The following is a 22,621-nucleotide window of genomic DNA, read 5'->3' on the forward strand; positions in this document are numbered from 1 at the left end:
TCCTCCCACACTTCTGAGTAGCTTGGAGCTTTAACCTGTCCCAGTGTCACCTATCCAAGCCTTATGAATAGAGGAGCAGTTTACAAAACACAGTTTGGGGTCTGCTCATACTGTTACCTCCTAACTGTGAGATAAAAAATTAAGAGGACTAAGGCTAACTGAAAAGGAATAGTGCCATCCTTTCCTCTTTTTAAGTCAAGCAGTAAGTAAGGTGACACCCAGACTCTTAAATGTGGCCACCCTCTGTATTTCACCACAGCAGGAGTTCCAGCAGCACAACTTTTTACCTTGGATTGAAAAATCTTCTCTTAGGTGTCTAACACAAGGTAACACACATCTGTTTGATGAGTTTTTCACTGGCAGCTGATCTAAAAAACACCCTTTAAACCACACATGACAGAACACTGAATCAATACATGGTGGCTTAAAAGTAGAAATGGGAAAAAAATAGAAAAAGTTCTGATGTAGTAACAGCCACTGAAAAATATTTTTTTTCAGAAGAACTATAAACAATATATACATACAACAAACTCAAAGGGGTTTCTTGTTTACAGGACTGTACATCATTTTTGTTGATGTGCTAACACCACCAGCAGCTGGCATTCTCTATAACTTGGTGTCCATGATAATATTGCCATCCTTGTCCTTTACTCTCACTCTGCCAGAGACATACTTTGTTTCCTGCTGTCCATTCATGTACACAGTCTTGACAGTTCCATCTGGATATTCCCGTCTCTTGAACTGGGATGTGTGCAGTTCTCTCTGGCCATTATTAAACTCTATAGTTTTGCTTCCATCGCTGCATTAAATAAATGTAAGAATTTTTTTTAAAATACTAATTTCAGAACAAACATTAAATATGCAAGCCTAAGTGAAGGAAGAACTTAAAAAAAAAAACCACAACAGTACTTGTGAAAAGCTTGTTTTGTTAAATATCATCCCATCTGGTTGGTACTCAAAAACCTGTTTCTGCAAAACTGGTAACTTCTGTTTACTTGAGAGCCTCTACCACACTTTGTCTGCACTAAATCTCTTGCTGCAACAGTCAAGAAAAGTTTAAAACATGACATCCTGAGTGCTCTCAGGTGTCAGTCAGACCAGTTCACCACACCAGCTGGGTTCTCTCACATACTCTAGAATTCTGCACAAATCAGAAAAATCTGATTTGTCAGGGTATAGTAAAACACACAGGTATTCAGTCCTTGTGTCTCCTCCAAGCTATTAAAAAAAAAAGCCAAGATTTCCAACAGCAGATGCAGGCTCACAGCACGGTGTATTCAAACATAAGCCTCTAGAAAGCAGGTCTGTCACCACCGAGCACCCCTGTCCCATCAACAGGCAACACTTACTGCTGAACGCGGACAACGGTCCCGTCTGGGAAGATGCTTTCTTCTTGACCATCCGTAAATAAATTTTTGATAGTTTGATCAGGGAAAGTAATTTCTTTCTTGCCATCAGGATAATGCTTCTCTGAAATGTATTGAGAGGCAATATGCTTATTACCAAAATACAGGTATATTTACAGGCAGCATTTCTGAGGGTTGGTTGGGTTGGATTTCTTTACCTATTTGTCCATTCGAAAACTGCAAGACCTCTAAGCCATCAGAGTATGTAGTATGTGTAGTCTTGGCATCAGCATAATAATAAATCTGCAGAAAATGGTTGAGATTTAACATAACTAGTGAGAAATTGTATGTGCACGGTACGTGTGCATAAATAAGTTTTTATAGCAAAGTGCAGAAGATGTAGGATACAAACCACCGTTTGATCGGGCAAAATCTGCTTCACATCCCCATTGAAGAAGGTTATAGTCACAGTCTTCCCATCAGAACCCACTTTTTTACACGTCCCATTGGGGAAAAATATGAGGTGACAGCCATTTTTCAACACCTTTTCAACCTAGGAATACATTACAGAGAGGTCAGTATTGAGCCAACACAACAGCTGGAATTTCAGAGTGCCAAGCTCTCATTTACCTTTCCATCAGGGTAAGAAGTTTCTCTCTGTACCTCTTCATTGTCTGTATATGCAGATCCAGATGGCAGAGACACATGAGCTTCATGAGATGTGTCCTAAAATGACAACAATAATCTGACCACAAACTCAAATCAAGCTTTGTTTTTATACATGTTTGTTGTTTTTTTCCTTAGACTGACAGTTTAAGAAACAAGGAGCATCAGGAGAGGAAGAGAAGTATAGGAAGGTATAAACACAGTCTAGGTTTTATGCAACCCCTAGTATAACTCCAGTGGTAAGATAGCCTGAGACTTAGCAATAATTGGTTGTCTATGGTCAGTGTTGCAGCATGGTGCTCAACTGCCTTAAGACATCCATGTAGGAAGGTATGAAACAGTTGATAAAGCTTCATAAAACCTGAATGCTACATACAGCAATTAATATAGGAATTAATTCAGCTGTTTCCAAGATGCTTGCACAGTTGCCCTACATATAAACATCCAGCATATTAACATCCATCTTTTTCCCCTCCCTCAAAAGGTAAAACATTTTGCAAAATTGAAGGGGGCAGGTTACTATGATTTCATTTTATTTCTTCAATCAAAGAATGCTGCAATTACTAGACACAAGTAGAACCCTGCCCTGAGTACTGCACAGCCATCTTCTGGTACGACAATAAAACTGCAGCTAAAGTACACGACACCAGCCAGCCTCCAGATACTCATTTAAGTACAAGTAACTTGTTTTATTTGAGGCTTTTTCTTCCCCCTTAAAAACCAAACCAAGACACAGGACTTACTACCATAAAAGTCCTAGAAGAATCCTCTAGTGCCATCACTGCCTCAGAGTTGCTTCTGTCACTACCAGGCACGGGTACAGGTGTTCTAGAAAGCTTTCCGACTGGATACACGGAATAAAGTTAATTTGGGCAGTAAAATTAAAGTGCAGTTCAAGTGTTACAATCATATATGGTGTCAAGTTGTACAGGACACAGGCATTTAAGTGCAGTAGAAACTGGAAGCAGCATATTTGTTAGAAGATTCAGCATAAACCAGCTCCCTCAGGTATGTCATTCCTTCATGTGTCAGCAAGAAGGTACAACCAAAGAATTGCTGCAACAGTCATAACATTTGCACTTTGTCTCCTATTTCATTTCTGTAGATTTATAAAGGATTTCTTTTTTCACCCTAGGGAAAATAATCCTGTAAGGATTATTAGTTATGCCTTATAATGAATAAAGGAAGACTAATGTAACCTCTTAACCAGAAATTATTAGCAGACTAGATAACTAGATTAGCAGAAAGATTGCCAATATAAACCCAGCAAGGGCTTCAGTTCTGGAATGCACTCCTCTAATAGATAACATAATGGTTGCTTGAGCAATCAGAGATGTCAAAAAAGCACCCTCCGGTTACTTGCCCTATGTGATTATTCATCAGGAAAGGGTACAGCTGCCAACACCTTTTTGCTCCTAGATGTGAACAAGGAATGGCATTACCCATGTGATTACAGATCCTCGTAACAGAAGATTCTGAAGAGAGACAGCAGTTCTGATGCTATCAACATAGTCATCTAATCAACATCCACAGCCTGGAGAACATCAACAACAAATGCCATTTTGGATGACAGGACACAGCTTCTAGTATGCTCCAGATCACCAAACATGCCCAGAGGCATCTTCACTCTGAGTGTGGTCACAGCTTTCTCCAGAATCTCACCCTGGGGGGCATTCATCTGTATTCTCAAGTCCATTACAACTATTCTATATCTACTTTTGAGGTGGTGATGCACTCTTCTTAATAAAAGCAAAAGCATTACTTTTCTTTGAAATAATTAAAATAATTCTCTGATCAAACATACCTTTTACCTGTGAATAACTTTGGCCATTTATCTTGCTGCACTTCTGTGCTGGAAGTAGAGATGAAGTTTGACTTTTTAGGCCTCTGTTTGGTAGACACTAAAACAAAGTTATTTGTGGTTTATGTGACATTTATTTGCAACTGTTCATTCACCAGCAACAAAATTTATACACTGTGTGACATGAAATTTACTGGAAACTTTTTGCACAAACTACATATTTTTGAGATTTAGTCAACAGGGGTGTCAGGCCCTGGCACAGGCTGCCCAGAGCAGTGGTGGAGTCACCATCCCTGGACAGATCTCAAAGCCAGGTAGATGTCAGGCTGAGGGACATGGTTTAGTGGTGGCCTTGTCAGTGCTGGGTTAATAGTTGGACTGGATGATCTTAAAGGTCTTTTCCAACCTAAATAATTCTATGAGTTGGCTGCTTTTGTAAGAAGGGCTTGTGTGAGGTGGCCCAAGCTACACTTCAGACATTTTCCTTGTTCTGCTTCCTGCCTACCAACAACTGCACAATGTTAAATTGGCAAGCAGCCCTGAATACAGTTACAGTTTCAAAACTAAATTTAACTGCTTTAGACAATGATGAACTGCCTGGTTTGCCTGGCTGATCCTTAAGATGCAGAGGCTCACAGGTTTGATCCCATCTACAATTCTTCATTTATAATTGCATCATACTGAATTCTAAGATGAGTTCCTCAACAGAATGGATGCTGCACATTGTGAACATTCACATTTGGAGAGAATGCATGATTAGCAAGATTCTGTGTCTGTCACCACCAAGTCCTAAGATTAGTAAATTAAACATAGAACTTGAAGATACTGGATTTCAAGTTTATGATCCAAAATGCAAGAGTATTCACACAAATTAATTTAAAATGCTGAGATTAATAACTTACAGATTCTGCTCTTTTTAGAGTCATCCCAGAATCTTCTATTTTCCTCTTGCTTCCAGCAGCTTCTACTTTCTTCCAGGCTTCTAGACGAAACCTCTCCATAATTTTTATTTCCTCTTTTAGCTCCATATTCTCATTTACTAAAGCTTCTATTTGATCTTTCAGGCGGCGGTGGGTGGTTGACCATTTTGCCTCTTTTCGTTTTAAATCTTCCTGTAACTCTGCAATCTGCTGTTTCAAAGCCTTAGAAAAATTCATGTTTACAAATGAAAGAGCTTTCTTTTTTTTTTTTTAATATATTAAAATATTTTAATATTCTAATAAAAATTCAAGCACAAGAGTGGCAAAAAGATCAGCTTAATGGGGCAGAGGGTGAAAGGTGGAAATTTTCTTTCTGAAAGATACTGTTTACTTTAGACTACCAACTTGATAGGCTCAACATCAACCTCAGGAAGTGTCCTTAATGCCCTCTTGGCATCCTTTGCAAAGAAACATGAAAACATAAAGCTACCCTTGAGAGGGCCCTTCAAAAATCTTGGCACAAAAAAACAGGGAGGACACAGTGACAGAAAACACAAGTGACTCTGCCTAGCCAGTTAGCAAATGTTGCTGCAAGCTGTTAAAGTTAGGTAAAGAAAACCTGTAGGGAGGGAAATCCACGTGTGATGTTTAATACAACTTATCTGTACATGGCATGTACCATACACATGAAGGAACAAATAAGTCTTAAGTTAGAATTTAGTTCTCCACTGCCTTTAAATGAATTTAAGTGTTCCTGTGTGGACTAGAATTATAATATATTTTTATACCTGAATTTCATCACGTTCTTTTTTATCTGGAATTGCTCTGGCTTCTGTGGCATATTTTTCAAAAACTTTACGCTCCCTTTGCAGTTTTTTCAATTCCTTTTTTTTATATTCTTCTATTTCAGCCAGTTCTTGGGCTTTCTGCTGTTGAAAGTCTGCAATTTCTTTCCTATAATTACGAAACAAAGTTGTCGCTTTAGCCCAAAACTACTTCAAATCTAGATTTTAAGGAAGAAAATTTAGACTGAATTTGTGGTCACTGATTCCAATCTAGCATCTGTTAGAGATGAAGACTTACCTATATATGGTATTACTTTTATGAAAGAAGTAAGAATTGTCACACAGCTAGTGTTTGAAGTCCAACAATTTCTATTTTTATATCTTCTAGTCACAAGTTATACTGAATTTAACAAAGTTTAGGCTAAAATCTTTCAACATTCTTCAAAGCAGTAGAACACCATTCCCTCAACAGCACTGGGGAAACGAATCTGCTAGCAGCAGGAAGTCAAAAATTAAACATCACAGAATGGTTTGGGTTGGAAGGGACCTTAGCCACCGACATGATGATGTTTCCAAACAAAACTAAAGTGACTTTGTTAGGAACATGTGTGCCACATTTAAGTGATAAGAGATAATTATTCAGCTCTATATGTCAATTAGAAGTCCCCCAATTCAAATGAAAACATTCTTGGTACACACAAACATCCAACCCAAAGGAAGAGCATCAGTCACATTAGCATAAAGATCAGTTTTACAAGACCAATTTAGGAGTCTATAATTGCTCAGAGCAGAAGTATACAAATCCTTCCAAGTACAGCCTTTAAGGATATTATACTAAATTAGCAGAGATTCTTAGTGTTATAATTCATGTGCGAGTAATAATTGCAGCTTAAAATATACACAGAGCAACAACCGATTTCTTGACCGATGTTCTCCACTGTAACTGAAACACCAATTATTTACCTGTGCTGTTGGTAACTGAGCAATGTGATAGTCTGGAACATCCTATGTAAGTGAACACAGCAAAATGTTTCAATGAAAAGTTACCTGATACTTGCTAAGGCATGCTCTCTTTCTTCACGGAGTTTAGTTAGAGTTGTGTTTTCAGCTCTGAACCTCTCTATTTCAGTTTCCAATTCAGCGAGTCTCTCTCTCAGTACTTGGGATGGAACAGTGTTCCCTGTTAAAAGAACAGTCAGATGCAAGTTATCTAAGAAGCATCCATAAGACTGAAGTAAACAATTATTGCACAGCAGTTAATAAATAAATAAATAATCCAAGTGATGCTACTTCTGATAGTAATTCTACAAAAAAGTCCTACTATTGAAATTTGCATTTTAAAGCATTCTGCACTATTTATTCAACTACATCAAATACTGAGAGTATCTATTATCTTTGTAAATGTATATTAGGAATGAGGATGTGAAGGGCTTCATGTCAAGCTAGAGAAATCAAATAAAGGTCGAAGGACCAAGCATCAAACAGGGAAGTTCACAGTTTTAAGTTTTTCCAAGTTTCATTCACAGCAAAGTCGGCTCACACCCATCACCCGTCTATTGCTGAGGGCACCGATAGGATTTGGGGCTTTTCTGACATCCTAGTTTCCTGTTCAGTCACTATTTAGCACTCCCAGTGTTTGAACAGTCCTATTCTGAGCATTCAAGAGAAAAGCCTAAAAACTGATGTTGCAGTGTAGGTTACCTTACTCACCTACTCACAGTAAGTTATCTTACTCACCCCCTTAAATGCTGTGAGATTCAATTAAAAAGCCCTACCCCTCTTCCCACAAACATCTCACAAGCATCCTTAGACAACCCTACCAAACCAGTTCTCCACAAAACACTATGCAAAAGTAGCAGCTTTTATATGAAGTTCTCACAAAAACTTAAAATCCTAAACATTCACTGGAGCAGAGCTTGAAACCAGGATCCCACTGCCTTACGGAGAAGAGATTCAAATACTAGGCTATGCCATTATGCTTTCACTGAAAAACTGCATTTTTCATGATCTCATGTAAGTGCAACAACTTCAACAGGAGCTTTAAGAGGCATTCCTTCCCCAGAATATAATCGTAAGGTCAAAATCAACTTGGGCAAAGCAGAAAAAATGCACCCAGGTTTCCCATATTCCACATAAATGCTCTAGATAGTATACTGCTGTCAGAAAATACAGACAGGGCTAACACCTCCTTATTGCACAGCATTACCCTACTGTGGTGTAAATGCACACTGTCACTGGAAAGGGACGTAACACTTCATTTTCAGCATGCCTTTGACACTTCCCTTGATTTGGAAACAGGGATTAAGCAGCTCCAGATCAAGTTAGTTCAGTGAGCTGATCTGATAGAAAACTAGCCTCCAGGAAAAAAAAAAAAAAAAAAAAATCTAACTGATTGTACTCATTCTGCAAGCTGCATAATTGTTAGATCTGACATCAGACATGCAACCAGGAGAGGAAATGAAAGGTGAGGATAGGGCCATTCCCTGCAGCAGATGTCTATACTTACACCCTTTGGGGTCATGTCAGCTGGCAGCCTAGTTAGAAAGAAAGATTTGTAATACACATCATCTTCAACATTTCCTACCAGTTGTTGTTTTCTCCACTCCTGGCTCCTGTTCCACGTGGGGTTTGGCTTCCCGCTCTGAAGGGCAGCCTGCCTTCTGCTTCGGTTTCAGTGACGGAAACAGCTTCATCATCAGGTTTGATACAGGAGGACCATTTGAATCACTGTCTGCTGCAGACTCTTTGGACATTTCATCTCCCCTCTTTGAGGCAACTTTTCTCTTTATTGTTTTATCTGGTAGAGTTGTATCATTCTTACTGGAAAAGTCTGTCTGTAAAGGTATTTTAGTATATTTTTCAGGTAAATCACTGCTAACGTAATTTTCATCAAGATCGCTCCATGTTCTTTCATCATCAAACTCAAACTTACTTCTACTTAGACAAGACATGCTTCTCTGATGGTCTGAAGCTTTTCTAGTCTTTTGTTTTGACAGTGCATTGCAATCTTGGTCTGAAAAGCCAAAGTCAGCACCTCCATTTTTGCCTTCTTTGGTGATGTCTGGAACAGAACGTCCATAATCAAAAAAATCTGGATCACTTTCTCTATGGCTCATAAAAGATGTCTTAGCATCTTCATTTTCATATTTTAACGTGGTCTCAAATTCACTCTCAGAATCTGTAGTAGTATCACCACTGCCCTCATCCTTATCTTCATTTACAATCCACTGACTACTTCTTAAAGCAGGAGCTGCTGTTGTGGAAGCTGAAAATATTGCATTGTCCATCTTATTCAATGGATCCTTCATTCTAACAGCTGTTCCAGAATTTGAGACTGTATGCGTAACTGCTCTATCATTTTTATTTCCCTGTATCATGCAATCTGCTTTTTTATTTATCTTACTTATAAATTCAACAGCCAGCTCCTTTACTTGTTGCTGCTTTGCCTTGACAGGGGTAGAAGACATTCTACGGCCTTTTAAAGTTTGCTGATCTTGATCTAAAATCCTTTGCACAAATGAGGAATTACTTGAGAAAGATATTTCATCTGCAGCTTGTTCTAGAAAAAGAAATTCATCTAATTCTAAATTCTCCTTTTCTTTTTCTTTTTCCCAGTTTTCCAGCTTATTTTGAAATGAAACGTCAAAAGACAGTTCTGGGTCTTTAACAGGTTGACCTACAGGACATTTAGAATTAGAAAAGGCACTGGCCAGCTCATGAGATAACTGAGGCTTTTCTGTGCCAGATAATTTGTTTCCAATTTTACCGGTGTTAGACTTAGCAAATTCTACTACATTCTCTTTATTTTCTATTTTGTTGTTAATTTCTGATGGAAAGGAATCCCTCATCTGTCCATCATGATTTTTTCCTGGTTGCATTCTTGTTTCTAATGGCAAGATATTTTTTCTGTTGTGATTCCTGAGTGCTGGAGTCTTCTGAATAGGACAATGTTTTGCTTTATCAGAGTGGTTATATTTCTGACATGGTGCAAAACGGTTCTCGGGAACCAGTTCTTTGCCAGGAGGCATAATTTTCTTCTGTATTTGTGATCTGTCCACTTTGATAATATTTCTGTCATCTGAAGCCCTCTGTTGAAGCTTTGGGGTGTTTTCTCCAGGTTTTGTCATTTTAGATTTGGCATTAGTGAATCTTCTTAAGCCTTCTCCTCTTTTCAGGAAGGGTCGTTTGATCACTGGTTTTTGAATGGCTGATCCATTTGTTTCCTGAAAAGGAAAAGTAAAAATGCAAATGCCCCTTACACAGCTTGAAGATTTCTTCAAATAAACCCCAGACACAAGTAGAAATTTATATGGTATATTTCTACTGAATTTCTAAAGACATCTTAGACAAGTTAAATTTAGGGGACTTAATGTTTTATTTTTAAGAATGTGAATCTTGCATTCAGTGTTAGCTTTTGATGCTAGAATCTTGTACATTTTTAAAGCACCTATATCATCTTGGCACAATATATAAAGAATAATAAAGTTAAAAAAAAAATAATAACCTGTAACTTCTGATTTTGCTCCAGACGTTGCTCTTCCAGTTGTATCTGTATTTCCAGGAATTCTTCAAATGTCTGTTTCTTCCCCTGAATCGCAGCTTTAATAGGTCTAGTGTAAATTTAAAACAAAAGTCAAGTCTCACATTTCTGTATAAAATAGTTGTGGTTAATGTCACTGCTATTCAAAGACCTAAGGTGTAACTACATAATTAAAAGATGACAAATAATTAGATACTTTGGTCATTAAGTGTCAAAGTTAATCTGAGCAATGCATTATACCACCATTTACTTCCTGAAAAATTACCAAATCCCTGCTATAGTTAATATAAATCTAAAAGATAGTGTATGGAGGTTTTGCTATTTCTTCTTTCAGTGCTTTCTCAATGACCCTTTCTTCTGCCCAGACTACCAAACTTTCACTTGTATTTTATTCATACTGCCCGTTTCTTCAGTATCACCTTCCCACTCAATGATGCTACAGAGATCTTCTTCCTTCTCTCTCCCATTGGTACTCCTCCTCCTCCTTCAGAGCCTTGTACCAGCTCTGGCTGGGTTGCCATAAGCTTTCTTCATAGCAGCTGATGTTGCTGCATTTTGGTTTTGACTACAACAGTGTTGGTAACACAGTAGTGTTTCTGTTATTACTGAACAGTTCTTTGCACAGCACCAGAGCCTTTTATTTGCTTTTTCATGCTGCTTTCTGCTCCAAGCAATAAGGCTGAGGCTGGGCAAGAGGCTGAGAGGGGACCAGCCAGAACAGTCAACCTGAATTAACCAAAGGGACACACCATGCCATATAACATGATCAGGAGTAAAAACTGGGGCCTTGGTCTTCCAAAAGTAGCTGTTGTTCAGAGACCAAGTGGGCACTGGTCCGCTTGAGGGAGGTCACGAGTGACAGCCTTTGAGTCACTTGGATTTCCTCCCCCCCCTGCTACTTATCAAACCTTTTTTATCTCAACTGTTTTCTCCAGTTCACTCCTCTGAAACCCTCTCCCATTCTGCTCTGGGAGAGAGAGTGAGCAAGCGACTGGGTAGGTGCTGAGTTGTTGGCTGGGCTCAATCCACCACAGCCTGGAACAAGTACTTCTTGCTTTTGCGACGACCCAGCAGACAAAGCAGAGCTTTACAACAACGCCAACCATTACCTTTACTCCATCAACTCCATAAACGAAGCCTTTACCATACATGAGAAGCTTTCTGCTACAAGCCACTGTTATTACCAGGAGTTATATTTGTTTAAACATCTGTATATGGCTAAGAAGCAATAAAATAAAGGTCACAGCTTTACACTCCTCCTTAACATTACTACTTCTGCTACCTAACAGTGGATAGGAGGCTGTAATAAATGAATTTGGCACAGTAATTATAACTGCTAATATTATAAGCCTATACTAAAATGTGCTTCTTTCACAGCATAAGCAATTTCAAGCCTGAGCCTCTCTTGCTACAGGTCCCCACACAAATGGAGAATATCAGACTCTTTCAATCAGGACTCAGAATTTAAAAACTCATTACTTATTTGACAAAAATTACATAACAATGGTCTGAATTACCTTTCCTCTGTATTAGTACACAAATGTTTTTCTCTGCTGGAATTTTCCAAGAGATCTGCACTTTCTTCACATAAAGGATCCATGAGATGATCTTCACTGTCACTTATTTCCATCTTTTGTTCTGGACACCACATGTGTTTTCCTACAAAATTAATTTAAATTATTTTTCGTCCTCAACCACAAATCAGTTTTCAGGTCATACTTTAAGCAGCATTCAGATCAGATTGAAAACAGAAGGGATCTTCACAGTAATGTAGTCTGAATTCCTATATGAAGTCCTAAGTTTCCACTAATTATTTTTTTAATTGGAACTTTCTTTTTAAAGCAACATCCAATTATGTATTAAAATTTTTCCACAGATCTTAAATAACCCATTCTGATTGTTCATCTTCTTCACTATTGTTAATGTATGGTTTAAAAACTATATGTCAAGTAAAAATCAAGTAAAACACTTATAAAAGCTTCACATTAAGTAGTAGAAAATTACATCCAATAACTACAAGAGGGAAAAAAAAAACCTACCATACACCAAGTTATTTTTTTATAAATGACTAACCAGTAATATCTTCCCCATGTTACAAACAGCTCTGCATTTTCAGAGGCACACCTCGACTTTGTTTCTCACAAGCAGACAGTCCTGAAAGAATGCTGTTAAACTTTGTAAAAAACCAGTCTTGTGTATGTGGAGAAACAACTGAAGCAAAAGCTGTGTCTTCAAAGCAATTCTGACACCCAGATGAGAGCAACTGCTGTAAAGTTGTTAAGTCGGCTGAATGCCCAGGTCTTAGCTTTTGACTTTGAGTTATTAAGAGTATAGCCTTGAAATTGCAAGGGAAAAAATGGCTGTGTCATTGTATTTGTGCCACTGTGCCAACACCACACAGCAGAAAAGAAATGGCACTGAGGTGCAAGGCTGATCACCCAGCCTCCATCCTTACCTTACTGACCAAGGATAAGTGATTAAGCAATCTGAATTCTGCTCTCCTAAGGCTAAGCCCTAAGTTCATTTTCTCAGGTAGGCAGAGAGAAAGAAAAATAATAATTGAAGTCAGGTTGGACTGATACTGCCAGCAGGAGAAAATACCCCTCTCTAAAAGCTTTTTTCAGACCAGCACTGCCTTCTCCCTTTGCACACAGCAAACAAGACTGGAAAACTGATCCAGGTTACAAGTTGTTTTTCAATACAGACAAGCAACATCCATTTAGTCTAGTTCAGTTCAACACCTGAACAAATCTGTGCTGTGTGAGCACAAACAAGGAGGGACCACTTCATTTGGATACACTGACAGTTTCAACCAATCAAAAGTATTGTGAGAAACAGCTAATCAGAAAGGAAAGCAACTGTTTTACACTCTCTTCTACTTCAAATATGTTATTCAGAATGAGGGCTCCTATCATGGCACATATTGACCAAGTTACAGCTGGCATTTTATAAAAACTTAATAGTGTTCCTTCTGTAGTATCACTCAACTTGCAGGCACTGAAGGGATGCAGCATTTATCTTTGACTAACCAAGTAGTCTTAAGATGAAGAACACTAAATATACTTTCAAATTTTAACTGGAAAATGAGATTAGATTCTTCAGTTTACTCCAAGTCTATCACACACTTGCTTTCTCAACTTACCAAGAACTGCTGTCTGGCCAGACACCATGCTAAGTAGCTTCTGCTGCTCTTCCATTAGCCTTTGAAGTTGCTCCATCTGTTGTTTCTTCAGCTGTTCCTGTTTCTGTTGTTGCAATTCCTTCAGCTTTTCAAACAAAAAAAATTAATGTATTAGAGGCTAGGTTTACTTAGGACATACCACAGTATTAGTGTCATAAAGACAAGAGGCATTTCTTGTTTTCAAGATATTCCATTATGTGACTGTAACATTAAGGAAATTAATATTTTTTTAATCTATGAATGCACATGCAATTCCCAGTTTGCCCAATTAGCAGTTCCACTAGTCTTTAATTGACTATTCTGCAAACAACAGGAATCAGAACACTCATTTCTACTGCATGGCAAAAGCATTCAAATTCTCCTCTTTTAATGTTAACTTCCTCTATGCTGTGTTTTTATTAAAATGTGAAAATACTTCATAATAATTTAAACTTCAGAAAAAGTGTGTGGGATTTTTTTTTTCCTTCCCCCCAAGATCTGAGTTACAGCGAACAGTCCTGACACAAAGGACAAAGAGAGGATCAACCTGCCTGGAAAAAAAAAAAAAAAAAAAAAAAAAAAAGGTGAAATTCAGTAATCCAACCTTCATTGTGTAGCAGGAGGCCCTAGTCCTGCCTCAAGACCAGCCTGGAGGGCCATGTGAAGGCAAGGCATTCTGTATCCTACCAAACCACAGAAATGGGTAGTGGGCCTCCATGTCCACCTCTGCATCTCCAACACACACATATATGCTGGTTCCAGCTCCTCCAAATGAAAGACAGGAGGCCTGATTAAATCTTTCCATGGATCAATTGGGCCATACCTGTCATCCAACAGGTAAGAAAAAATTCCCTTGAACTTCCCGTGCAGTCTCTTAAAATTCCAGTGAAAACAGAAGTAAGGCACTATGCAAGCAGAAGCTGTGAGCTAATGATCAAGATCCAAAGATCACCTAACCCTCATCTCCAAACCCTTCACTTCATTTGTTAAAGAAATCATAACTCTACCTGTTCTGTTAATAATATCCTCAGAAACCCCAAACTGAAAAAATCTCATAGATCCAAAACTACATTCAACATTACAAGCATCAGATATTTTTTATATATTACATTGTCAATAACTTTCCAAGACTGATTTAATAACTCTTCTTAAGATACCACTAAAGCGGGTAGTATCTGTCATTTAGTCACTGTTTGATACTACTGACAATACTAAAAAGTGAGTAAATATTTTTCTATCATGTAAAATACAGGAGAAAACTTTTATAGCACCAGACAAGTTGTGGAATTCTCTCTAGAGACACACGCACACACTCTTCCTTTCTCCAATTGAGTGAACAGACAAGATTTGTGCTGAGGTAGCTGCTAGCAAAGAGGACAAGGAGGTGAGTTCTTAATCCTTAACAGAAAGATCTACTGAAGTGCCTATGAACACTTTCAGCTAATACAGTTTACATCTAGTAATTGGGAAGAGCTATGAGCAAACATATAGCCAGTTACACTGGATTAACTGACAACAGTTACATCACAGCATTGTAATTTCAGGCCTTTTTGTCCCAAAGTCTAGGATACTTCACCATATTCAAGACTAAAATCTCTATTCATCTAACAAAACTAGGTCTATGGGAGTACATACCTACCTTGAGAACTAACAGAAGATGTTGCTACAAACACAAGAACACACAATTTCACCATGTTGTGAACATCTGTGATTAAGTACTACAACTGTAATGACCAGCACCCTATTTCCACAGCTTCAAGTAAAGAAATAACAGAACATAGTAAATCCACATGCATCTTTCCAGGTAAAAAGATTTTGAGAACAATAAACTGCCATTGAATGCAGGTGCATTTTAAACTGGAACCTGTGGTAGCTGGAAATAATCAGGAAGAGGACACCAACTTTTATGCACACATAACTGACTTAGGACTTGTTGTTTAAGCTTGCTGTGATCTATACATAGAAAAGAGTTTGCTTACTTCAGGTATGACAAATCATATGCAGGAACAAAATATATCCTAATTGATGTATGTCAAGGAATTCTAGAATTTTTACCTGTTCAAGCTTTTGTAAGAGTGGATCACTGTGATCAGATTTATTCTGACTATGCACTTCACCATGGACAAAGTCTGTTTCAGAGGTTTCTATGTTACATGTTGCTGCTGGAAGAGATGTTTCGGTGACATATTCCTGGAGTGTACAAGGGCTGCCAGCCTCTTCACACAAGGAGTCATCACTTAGAGAACAGCTATCCGAAAGATGCAACACTTCAGCAGCAAAAGCTGTGATGTTTTCTGGTCCAGGTAACTGATTTTCTTTATTGACTTTCAAACCAGCAAAAGCAGGATCTAATAGAACTCCAGCACGGGAACTGTTGGACATCCATTGTGCAATGAGGTTCTGTTCACTGCTCGGATCTTCAACAGTGGGCATCTTGTAGATTGTATTCCCATGTATTTGCTGATGTAGCATTAACATAACAATATTACGTTATGTAGTACTAGGACAGTAAAAGTTTCAAAGTTCCAGGTATTTGGTATGGATGGTTATCTGCTTTTAACACCTAGAAATTAAGCAGATAAACAAAATGAGAAATTCACAATAACAGATTCCCAGTAAAATAAAGTTACTCTCTTATAACCAGCCTACTCTATTTATACAAATATGTCACAACCTGCTTTCCCCTTGGTAATAGAAACTATTTGGACACGTAACAAATAATTTCTGTGCAGGAAGTCAATACAATCAAACTTTTATGATTTATTTGAGTGGAGCTAATACCTCAAAAATTATAAAGCTGTGTATAATATTCTCTTCAGTAGTAAAGAATTTTCTTTAAAAGCCTGCAACAAAAGAAGAGAGGTGATTTGAGAAGCTGAAAGACTTTCCACACAGGACCTTCATATTAATGCAAAGTTTCAAATATATCTATCTAAATACAACTTAAACTGCAAATATTTCATTGCAGCACTCATATTTTTCGTGCTGTACTTAAGTTTCTTGTGGAAGCTCTACAACCATGCTGCCTGTTTGCTTCTTCCTCCCAACCAGCTTCTTTTTTTAAACCCACTAGAAAAAAAGTTTGAAGACTGCAGAAGTTTCAGTGATAACCAAATCCCTGCAAGTACCATAAAATATGAATGAAGGCAGGTAGGAGACCCAAAGTGATTTTTTCACTCGGGAAGGAAAAAAGACAGAACTGCTGTCCATTACGATGTGCCAAGAGCCTGACCGCTCAGCCTTGCCACCTCCAGGCAGTCCCAGGACAATTAACTCCCATTAGGAATGTCAGGGGGACACAAGAAAGAGGCCCCTGTCAAGAGACAGAGAACCACAGCAGCCCAGGTTCAACAGTCCTGTTGATAAGGAAGTAACTTCCTAAAGCCCTAGAGATCAGTTTCTGCCAGCTCTCACTTAATTTTCTCACTGTAAAACTAAGTTTGAAACTCTGAGTAGGAGAAGCTGAAATTCCCTCAGGAAAATGTTAATTCAACTGCCTTGTTTCGAGACGCCACGGGAAGCTTCCCAGCGCGGTTCGGGGTGCTGCACAGGCCAGCTACGGGCAAATTCAAGCCGACCGGGTTGTCCTGTCACCTTTTCGAGACCCCTTCCAAGCAGCCTGCCAGTTTAAAGCTTCCCTTCCGCTTTCGTGCCAGCCGAAAGAGCTGGCAGGGCTGCAGCCCACCCCTCTCGGGGAGGCCAGGAGAGACCAAGGGGGCCCTCCCAGAGGCCGCCGGCGGGGAGACGAGCTCCTCGGCCAACCCGCGGGGTCAGGCCCGGCACGTCCCTCCCCTCCCGGGCACGAACGAACAGCCCCCCGGGCACGAACACCCCACGTACGCCCCCGGCTCTCGCCCAGCCCCGGCCCGAGGCACCCGCACCGCACAGCCCGGACCCGCGGCTCCCGCCCAGCCCCAGCCCGAGGCACCCACACCGCCGCCCAGGCCGCTGCCGCTGCCGCCCCGCTCCTGCGATTACAAACCTGCCGCCACCGCGCGGCCTCCCGGCGCCGCGGGCCGGCACCGCCCCGCCGCGGGGCATGCTGGCCGCTGTAGTCCCGACCCGCCGCCGTTCCCGCCCGGCTGCGGGGCGCTCCTGGCCGCTGGAACTACAGCTCCCAAGAGGCTCAGCGGCGAAAGGGCCGTTGCCGGGCAGGAAGCGCGCCCGCAGGCCCCGCGCGTTAGGGGCGGGAAGGGCGGCGGTGGCGGGGGAGCGGTTCCCTGCGGCAGCTGGGGCTGTCCCGCGGTGCGGGGCTGCTGGAGGCGGCTCCCGGGGGTTCCCGCGGCTCCGAGGGTGGCTCCCGGGGCCGGCGTTTCTCGTCGGGCGGCGCCGTTGCTGTCGGAGCTGGAAGGGCCGTCTCGGCGCGCGGAGGTTCCGGAGCCGTGAGCTGTCCCCTCAGGGCGTGCGGGTGTCTGCTGGGGTGAGGCTTTGGGCTTCTTCCCCGCTTTTATCGCGGCCGCTTGCACCCTTGTAATTCTTAAATACCTGCAGTTGTGTAAACCCAGGGCAGCCCTTTCATTTGCCTGCTGCTAGTTTTAATTTCAGGTATGTTTGTGGTTCAACCAGGCTCTTTTCTGCTAAACTGCCAACCATCTCTCCAGCACTTTTCTTTTGTCATTATTAATATATCGTCTACATTATTTTCCTCTGACTGGATTCTGCCTTAGCAGTGGGAAGCTGCCGCGCTAGGAAATAAAACTATTTGTATGGCTGCTTTTTTAAAGCATCACATTTAGTCCCTTTGACATCGTTAGTAGGAAGACGCAGCAGAGGTTTGTTTTCAGTTTATCTACACACCGGAGGCCTTACAGTACTACAGATTGTTCGTTGTCAGTTGTTGGGCAGTAAAAAAATATATTTTTTGCTCCACCTCTGTGCTAAAAATGTAATCCATATAGCCTGTGAGGCTATTGGGGCCTTACAGATGTCCACCAACATAAAACTGTAAGAATTAAACTAGTGATAGTTGTCAGCAGTTCCTGTTTTGCATAACTTCCTTATCCGGTGCTGCAACAACATGGTATTCCAGTTATAAAAGTGTTTATCAGGAGTCAGTTAATTCTCCACACACCGCTGAAATACAATAGTTTTCTGATTTTGAATTCTGGAAGTTTATCCATTTGAAAAGAGTAAAGCCGAACACTGCTAAAATTCCTTGAGAAGTTTGGTTCTCTAGGAAAATGGGGGAGGAGGGGCTAGTGTTCAGTGGTAGCGTTATTCATCAACAATGAAAGGGAATAAAATCTTCACTCAAGGGAGAGAAAAACTGCTGCGAACAGACTTTGAACAGATTTTAGCTCCTGCTGTCAGGTATTCCAAAGTTCACTTGAGCTTTAAGAGTGGCTGTTTCCTCCTCCTCCCCAGTGCAGTGAGGGTCAGAGCTCCTCACTCTGCAGCTCTTTGCTTGGTTCATTTCTCTGACGCTTTGGTGTGTCCCTTCGGGCGTTTCACAGGAAGGCGGGAGTGCGTCCTAGCCCCTCCTACCTGCAACGCCCCGGCTTTCCACTTGTGCCTCATGCTGTTGGGGGAGAAGACCTTTCAGGGAAGGCAGCTTCCTAAGCAGGTGAGTGTAAATACTTGGCTCCCTCACAGAAGAGGAGTGGGATCAGGGGTCATTTAATGCCTCTCAGACTCGGAGGAAATGAATCCCTCAAGCTTCCGCATTCCTTTCTGCTTACTGTACTGGCTGACCTGCGGTTTATTTACAGAGCAGTTCTAGCAATATGTTTTTTTCTCAGATCTTAGCAGCTTGATTTTCATAGGAAAATGTAATATCAAATACTTTTGTAGGGTTTTGTACCACACGCACCTACCAATTTGGGTTGCTTCTGTTGTTTTCCAGATAAAAGATGAACGTGGAGGCAGGGCTGGTGCTTGCAATTGGTTGTATTTCATTACTTTCTAATAAACTTCTTGTTTTGGCTGTGCAAATAGAGTTCATTATTTCCTCAGGACACAACCTCTGGTGATACTTTTGCAGTATCCAGAATCTGCTTTAGAGAATATATTGAGAGAATGAGTGCACACAGAACTCTAGTGAAGAGGGAGGCAGTGTCCAGATCTATACAATGGTTACTAAAGGAAGCCTTTGGCAGTGGCACATTTGCCCTTATATATGCCTCAAATTAATCTGTCTTATTTGTGACAAGATTCAAAATAAAGTTGGTAAAAGGATCTTAAAATAAGATTTTATACCACAAACTACAGCTTCTTAAAGGTACAGTTTTCCACAGAAATTAGTTGGAACAAGGCTGCATTGTAAAACACCTCAGATAGCATAGTATCCCATGAAAATCTCTCAGTTAAAACATGGAGAGTTGTTTTTTTGTGTGTGCAAAGAGTACTTTTTTGTCAAAAACAGTAATGTTAATAAAAAGCAAAAACGAGCCAGAAAATACAAGTATGTGTTACCTGATGTGCGCTTTGATCTGCTGTCTGCCTGACCTAAGTGCACATATTACCATTACAGGGTAATGAGTTCTATCAGGTTCATAGTGTAGTAGTAGATTTGGCCTTTCCTATAGATTACGTTTCTGAGATTAAATTATATAGGCATGTATAACATTGTGTCTCATAGTGTTGATTTCCCAGGTTTTCATGAAACCCCAAATTCAAAGGAATTACGTTGCTCTCTCTCATGGACTAACTACTTATTTTTTAGCAAATAATTGGAGTTATTCCATGGTAGCTGGTCATCTGATTCCTTTTTTACTGCACTGAAGAACAACTGTACTTGCATACACTGAAAAGCCAGTAGGCCATAGAATAAGAAAATAAACGTTCCTTAAATGTATCATAGGTAATGTAATCTAAATCCCATCCCAAAATTACCTCAGGCTACTGTGTTTTGTTTTGTTTTAATCTGAAGCCTTATTGTAATCATCTGCTCTAGACTTGGGTCCACAATAAATTCATCAAACAATAATCTTAGATTATGAAGTGCTGTTGTCAGAGCCACTTAAACATTTCTTCTGCATTGTTACTGTATTTTGGTTTATTCTCTCTCCACACTGCAGTGGAATCTTTCTGCAGGGCTGATGTAAAGGTTTTGTTGACCTTGAAAAGCTTTGGTGCAATTTGACCAATACTAATTTTTTAAGCCAGAAGAACCAATAGGGTATTTAAATTCTTTGCTTTTAGACCTTGTGAAGAAACTATTCTAATAAATGTAGCCTTAATTTGTCATTCGTAGTGCAGAAAAATGTGAAGTGGTAAATGAACGTAAGTAGTTGAAATGGTGTCTGCTCTCCTTTTTGCAGTCTCTAATGTAGATGTTGTTCATAGAAGTAAGAGGATAGGTGCTCAATCAAAATTTGCAGCCTAGGTAGGAGCTGTCATTAACTTGGAGAAAGCTAATTTTTGCTCCAGATGGTCTCCCTAAGATAGAGGGCACTTAACACCAGACATCTTTGGCTAACACAAGAACTGCTTTCCTTTCACATTTACTTTCAAACATGCAATTTCTTGTTTGTTCTGCCTCCTTCTGTGAGTCCAGAATGGACTGGGAGAGGCCAAGTATGATAACTTTGTCCAGTTATCTTACAAAATTATTTGGCCTTGTGTCCCTGATGAAACATTTACATCTTCAGGTAGGTTTTCCATACAAATAGTTAAGTAAAAACAAGTTTTTTACCAGTGAACAACCCTCTGGATGAGATACGGACATGGTGTACTGAGATCCAAAGAATCACAGGTTAAAAAAAAATAAATGACCTGAATGTTTTGTTTTACAAAAATGAGCATGGCAGTTAGTGTAGCATTTAATAGTGTGTCTGCATTAGCAGTTTGGCTTGAAGCAGAGATGCAATTTTAAGCAAAATCTTTCGGTTGTCAAGAGCAGCCTTGTGTTGATTAAGTTCTCAAAACAGTGTTGAGGTGTACCACCTGAATGCCTTTCAGAGAAAAGTAAGCTGGGTGCTTTACTTCAGGTAAGCTTGATGTGGCATTGGTTTTGGCCTCTGTCTGAGCTCACCCAGTCATAAGACTCTCTGGCTTGCACTTAACACTCATTTGCCACTGAAGGGCTCTGAAACCCTAGAAAAACCCACACCACACTGAGAAACTCATATGCTATATAAGTTAGAGTTGTGAAGAATGTCTTTGGTGAGAGACTACTTGGGTACATAGTGGAAATGAAAGTTTTCTCAGCCAAAAAAAAAATTATTTTCTCTTTTAACAGGAGGGAAATGGCAATCTTTGCAAACTGCATATTCTTTATTAAAGTTAAATACTTAACCATTCAGGAGAGGAGCAGGCTGAAAGCATCCATACAAGAAAATGGTGGAGTAATTAATTTTGTGCTTAATCACAAGGTAAGTTCTAGATTTATTTCTGAGATCTCAGTAGGAAAATATCAAGTGGTGCAAGTGTCGTAGAGTGTTAATCTTGCCATATGGAGAGAAGTAAGATCTGTAGAGATTATGTCTCTGTTCAATACTTAAACTGAAATATTCAGTTTACATTCTTAATGCATCTGGCTCTGTAGTACTGAAATGTCACATAAAAAATCAAGAGTAATATTCTCCCTCCACAAGAGAACCAGGGAGGGTTTTTTTCCTGGATAAAATTGCCATGCTGTTTTTCTCTCTTCAACAAAGAGGGGAATCTCTGAATTAGGAGATGCATCACTGAATTGGGTTTTGGTTATGTTATTGCTAGTGCAATTATTTGATTACTCAGGAGAAGATGGTTGTAGAGTTAGAGGTCAGTGATACTGCTGGGTTTTGTTTAAATCCTGCATTATATTTTGAATATATATTGAACATGTAGCATGGATAAATCTAACTTCATAGTGAAGGCTTAATAACTTGTTACTTCTGCCACTTGACAGTGACATTTATTTCCTCCTTCCCATTGCTAGTAATTAGAGCAAGCTCATAAATACTGTCATGTTAGAGTGCTTCCTTCTAATCCACTTTGGGGAGAAGGTAATGCATTTCAATTTTTTGTTGTCTCTGTATATAGTTTTTTTAATTTTGAGAATTAAGTGAGTTAATTTCTCCTTCTCTATCTTGCATAGCATTTCCCGATATAACATTGGGTCAATTACTTCAAATCCTACTGTTACATATAATTCCCATAGGTGACTGTCATTTTACAAACATCAAAACTTGTATACACTGCCCTCAAGTGTCGCTAGTTTACATTGTGCATAACATAAGGTGTTGGCATTGAAGGAAAAAGAAGTGTTAAGAAAAGGAATATTGCAGGTACATTATTGTCTTGTTCAGAGCCCAGATGTTTCCTGGTGACTCTGACAATGCGCATCTCTTTAGGAGGGAAAGTGAAGAGTTGAAGAATAACATCAAGGTCTAGCAAGAGCAATTCAAAGGTGTGATAGAGTTCTTTGCACTGTAATTTCAGGATTCTCTAAGACATGTTGACACACCTCTTTGCAGTGGCT

General features: G+C 39.8%; 2 protein-coding genes across 4 annotated transcripts in view; one reads left to right on the forward strand and one right to left on the reverse strand.

The window, feature by feature from the left end:
* Nucleotides 1–543: 543 nt before the first annotated feature.
* On the reverse strand, nt 544–15,696 carry CENPJ (centromere protein J). Its single transcript, XM_051608360.1, has 16 exons — nt 15,274–15,696; nt 13,201–13,324; nt 11,576–11,717; nt 10,023–10,128; nt 8,122–9,741; nt 8,027; nt 6,566–6,698; nt 5,522–5,687; nt 4,716–4,955; nt 3,817–3,913; nt 2,756–2,856; nt 1,977–2,072; nt 1,759–1,899; nt 1,565–1,649; nt 1,350–1,470; nt 544–799 (listed from the first exon to the last, which is right to left on the reverse strand). The coding sequence occupies exons 1-16, from the start codon at nt 15,694–15,696 to the stop codon at nt 607–609; spliced, it is 3,789 nt and encodes a 1,262-aa protein (XP_051464320.1). The 3' UTR covers nt 544–606.
* Nucleotides 15,697–17,419: 1,723 nt separating this feature from the next.
* The window catches only part of PARP4 (poly(ADP-ribose) polymerase family member 4), a 49,266-nt gene continuing 44,064 nt past the window's right edge, over nt 17,420–22,621 (forward strand). For 2 of the 3 annotated variants that reach the window (XM_051627251.1, XM_051627272.1), the window contains exons 1-3: nt 17,420–17,638; nt 18,672–18,781; nt 21,398–21,530. In XM_051627251.1, the coding sequence (XP_051483211.1) occupies nt 21,405–21,530 (126 nt within the window). In that variant the 5' untranslated portion in view covers nt 17,420–17,638; nt 18,672–18,781; nt 21,398–21,404. The remainder of the gene's footprint in view (nt 17,639–18,671; nt 18,782–21,397; nt 21,531–22,621) is intronic. The other variant, XM_051627262.1, reaches the window with a different exon arrangement.

This window comes from Apus apus, chromosome 1 (genome assembly GCF_020740795.1).
Source record: "Apus apus isolate bApuApu2 chromosome 1, bApuApu2.pri.cur, whole genome shotgun sequence".
In the NCBI taxonomy this organism is placed as follows: domain Eukaryota; kingdom Metazoa; phylum Chordata; class Aves; order Apodiformes; family Apodidae; genus Apus; species Apus apus.

Excerpts from the sequence above, each read along its gene's own strand:
- CENPJ (XM_051608360.1), bottom strand. The coding sequence starts at position 15,696 with ATGTTAATGCTACATCAGCAAATACATGGGAATACAATCTACAAGATG. Across the intron at positions 11,718-13,200 it reads TGGCCAGACAGCAGTTCTTG|GAAAACACATGTGGTGTCCA; the intron begins GTAAGTTGAGAA and ends TTAATTTTGTAG. Across the intron at positions 1,471-1,564 it reads GTTTTCGAATGGACAAATAG|AGAAGCATTATCCTGATGGC; the intron begins GTAAAGAAATCC and ends AATACATTTCAG.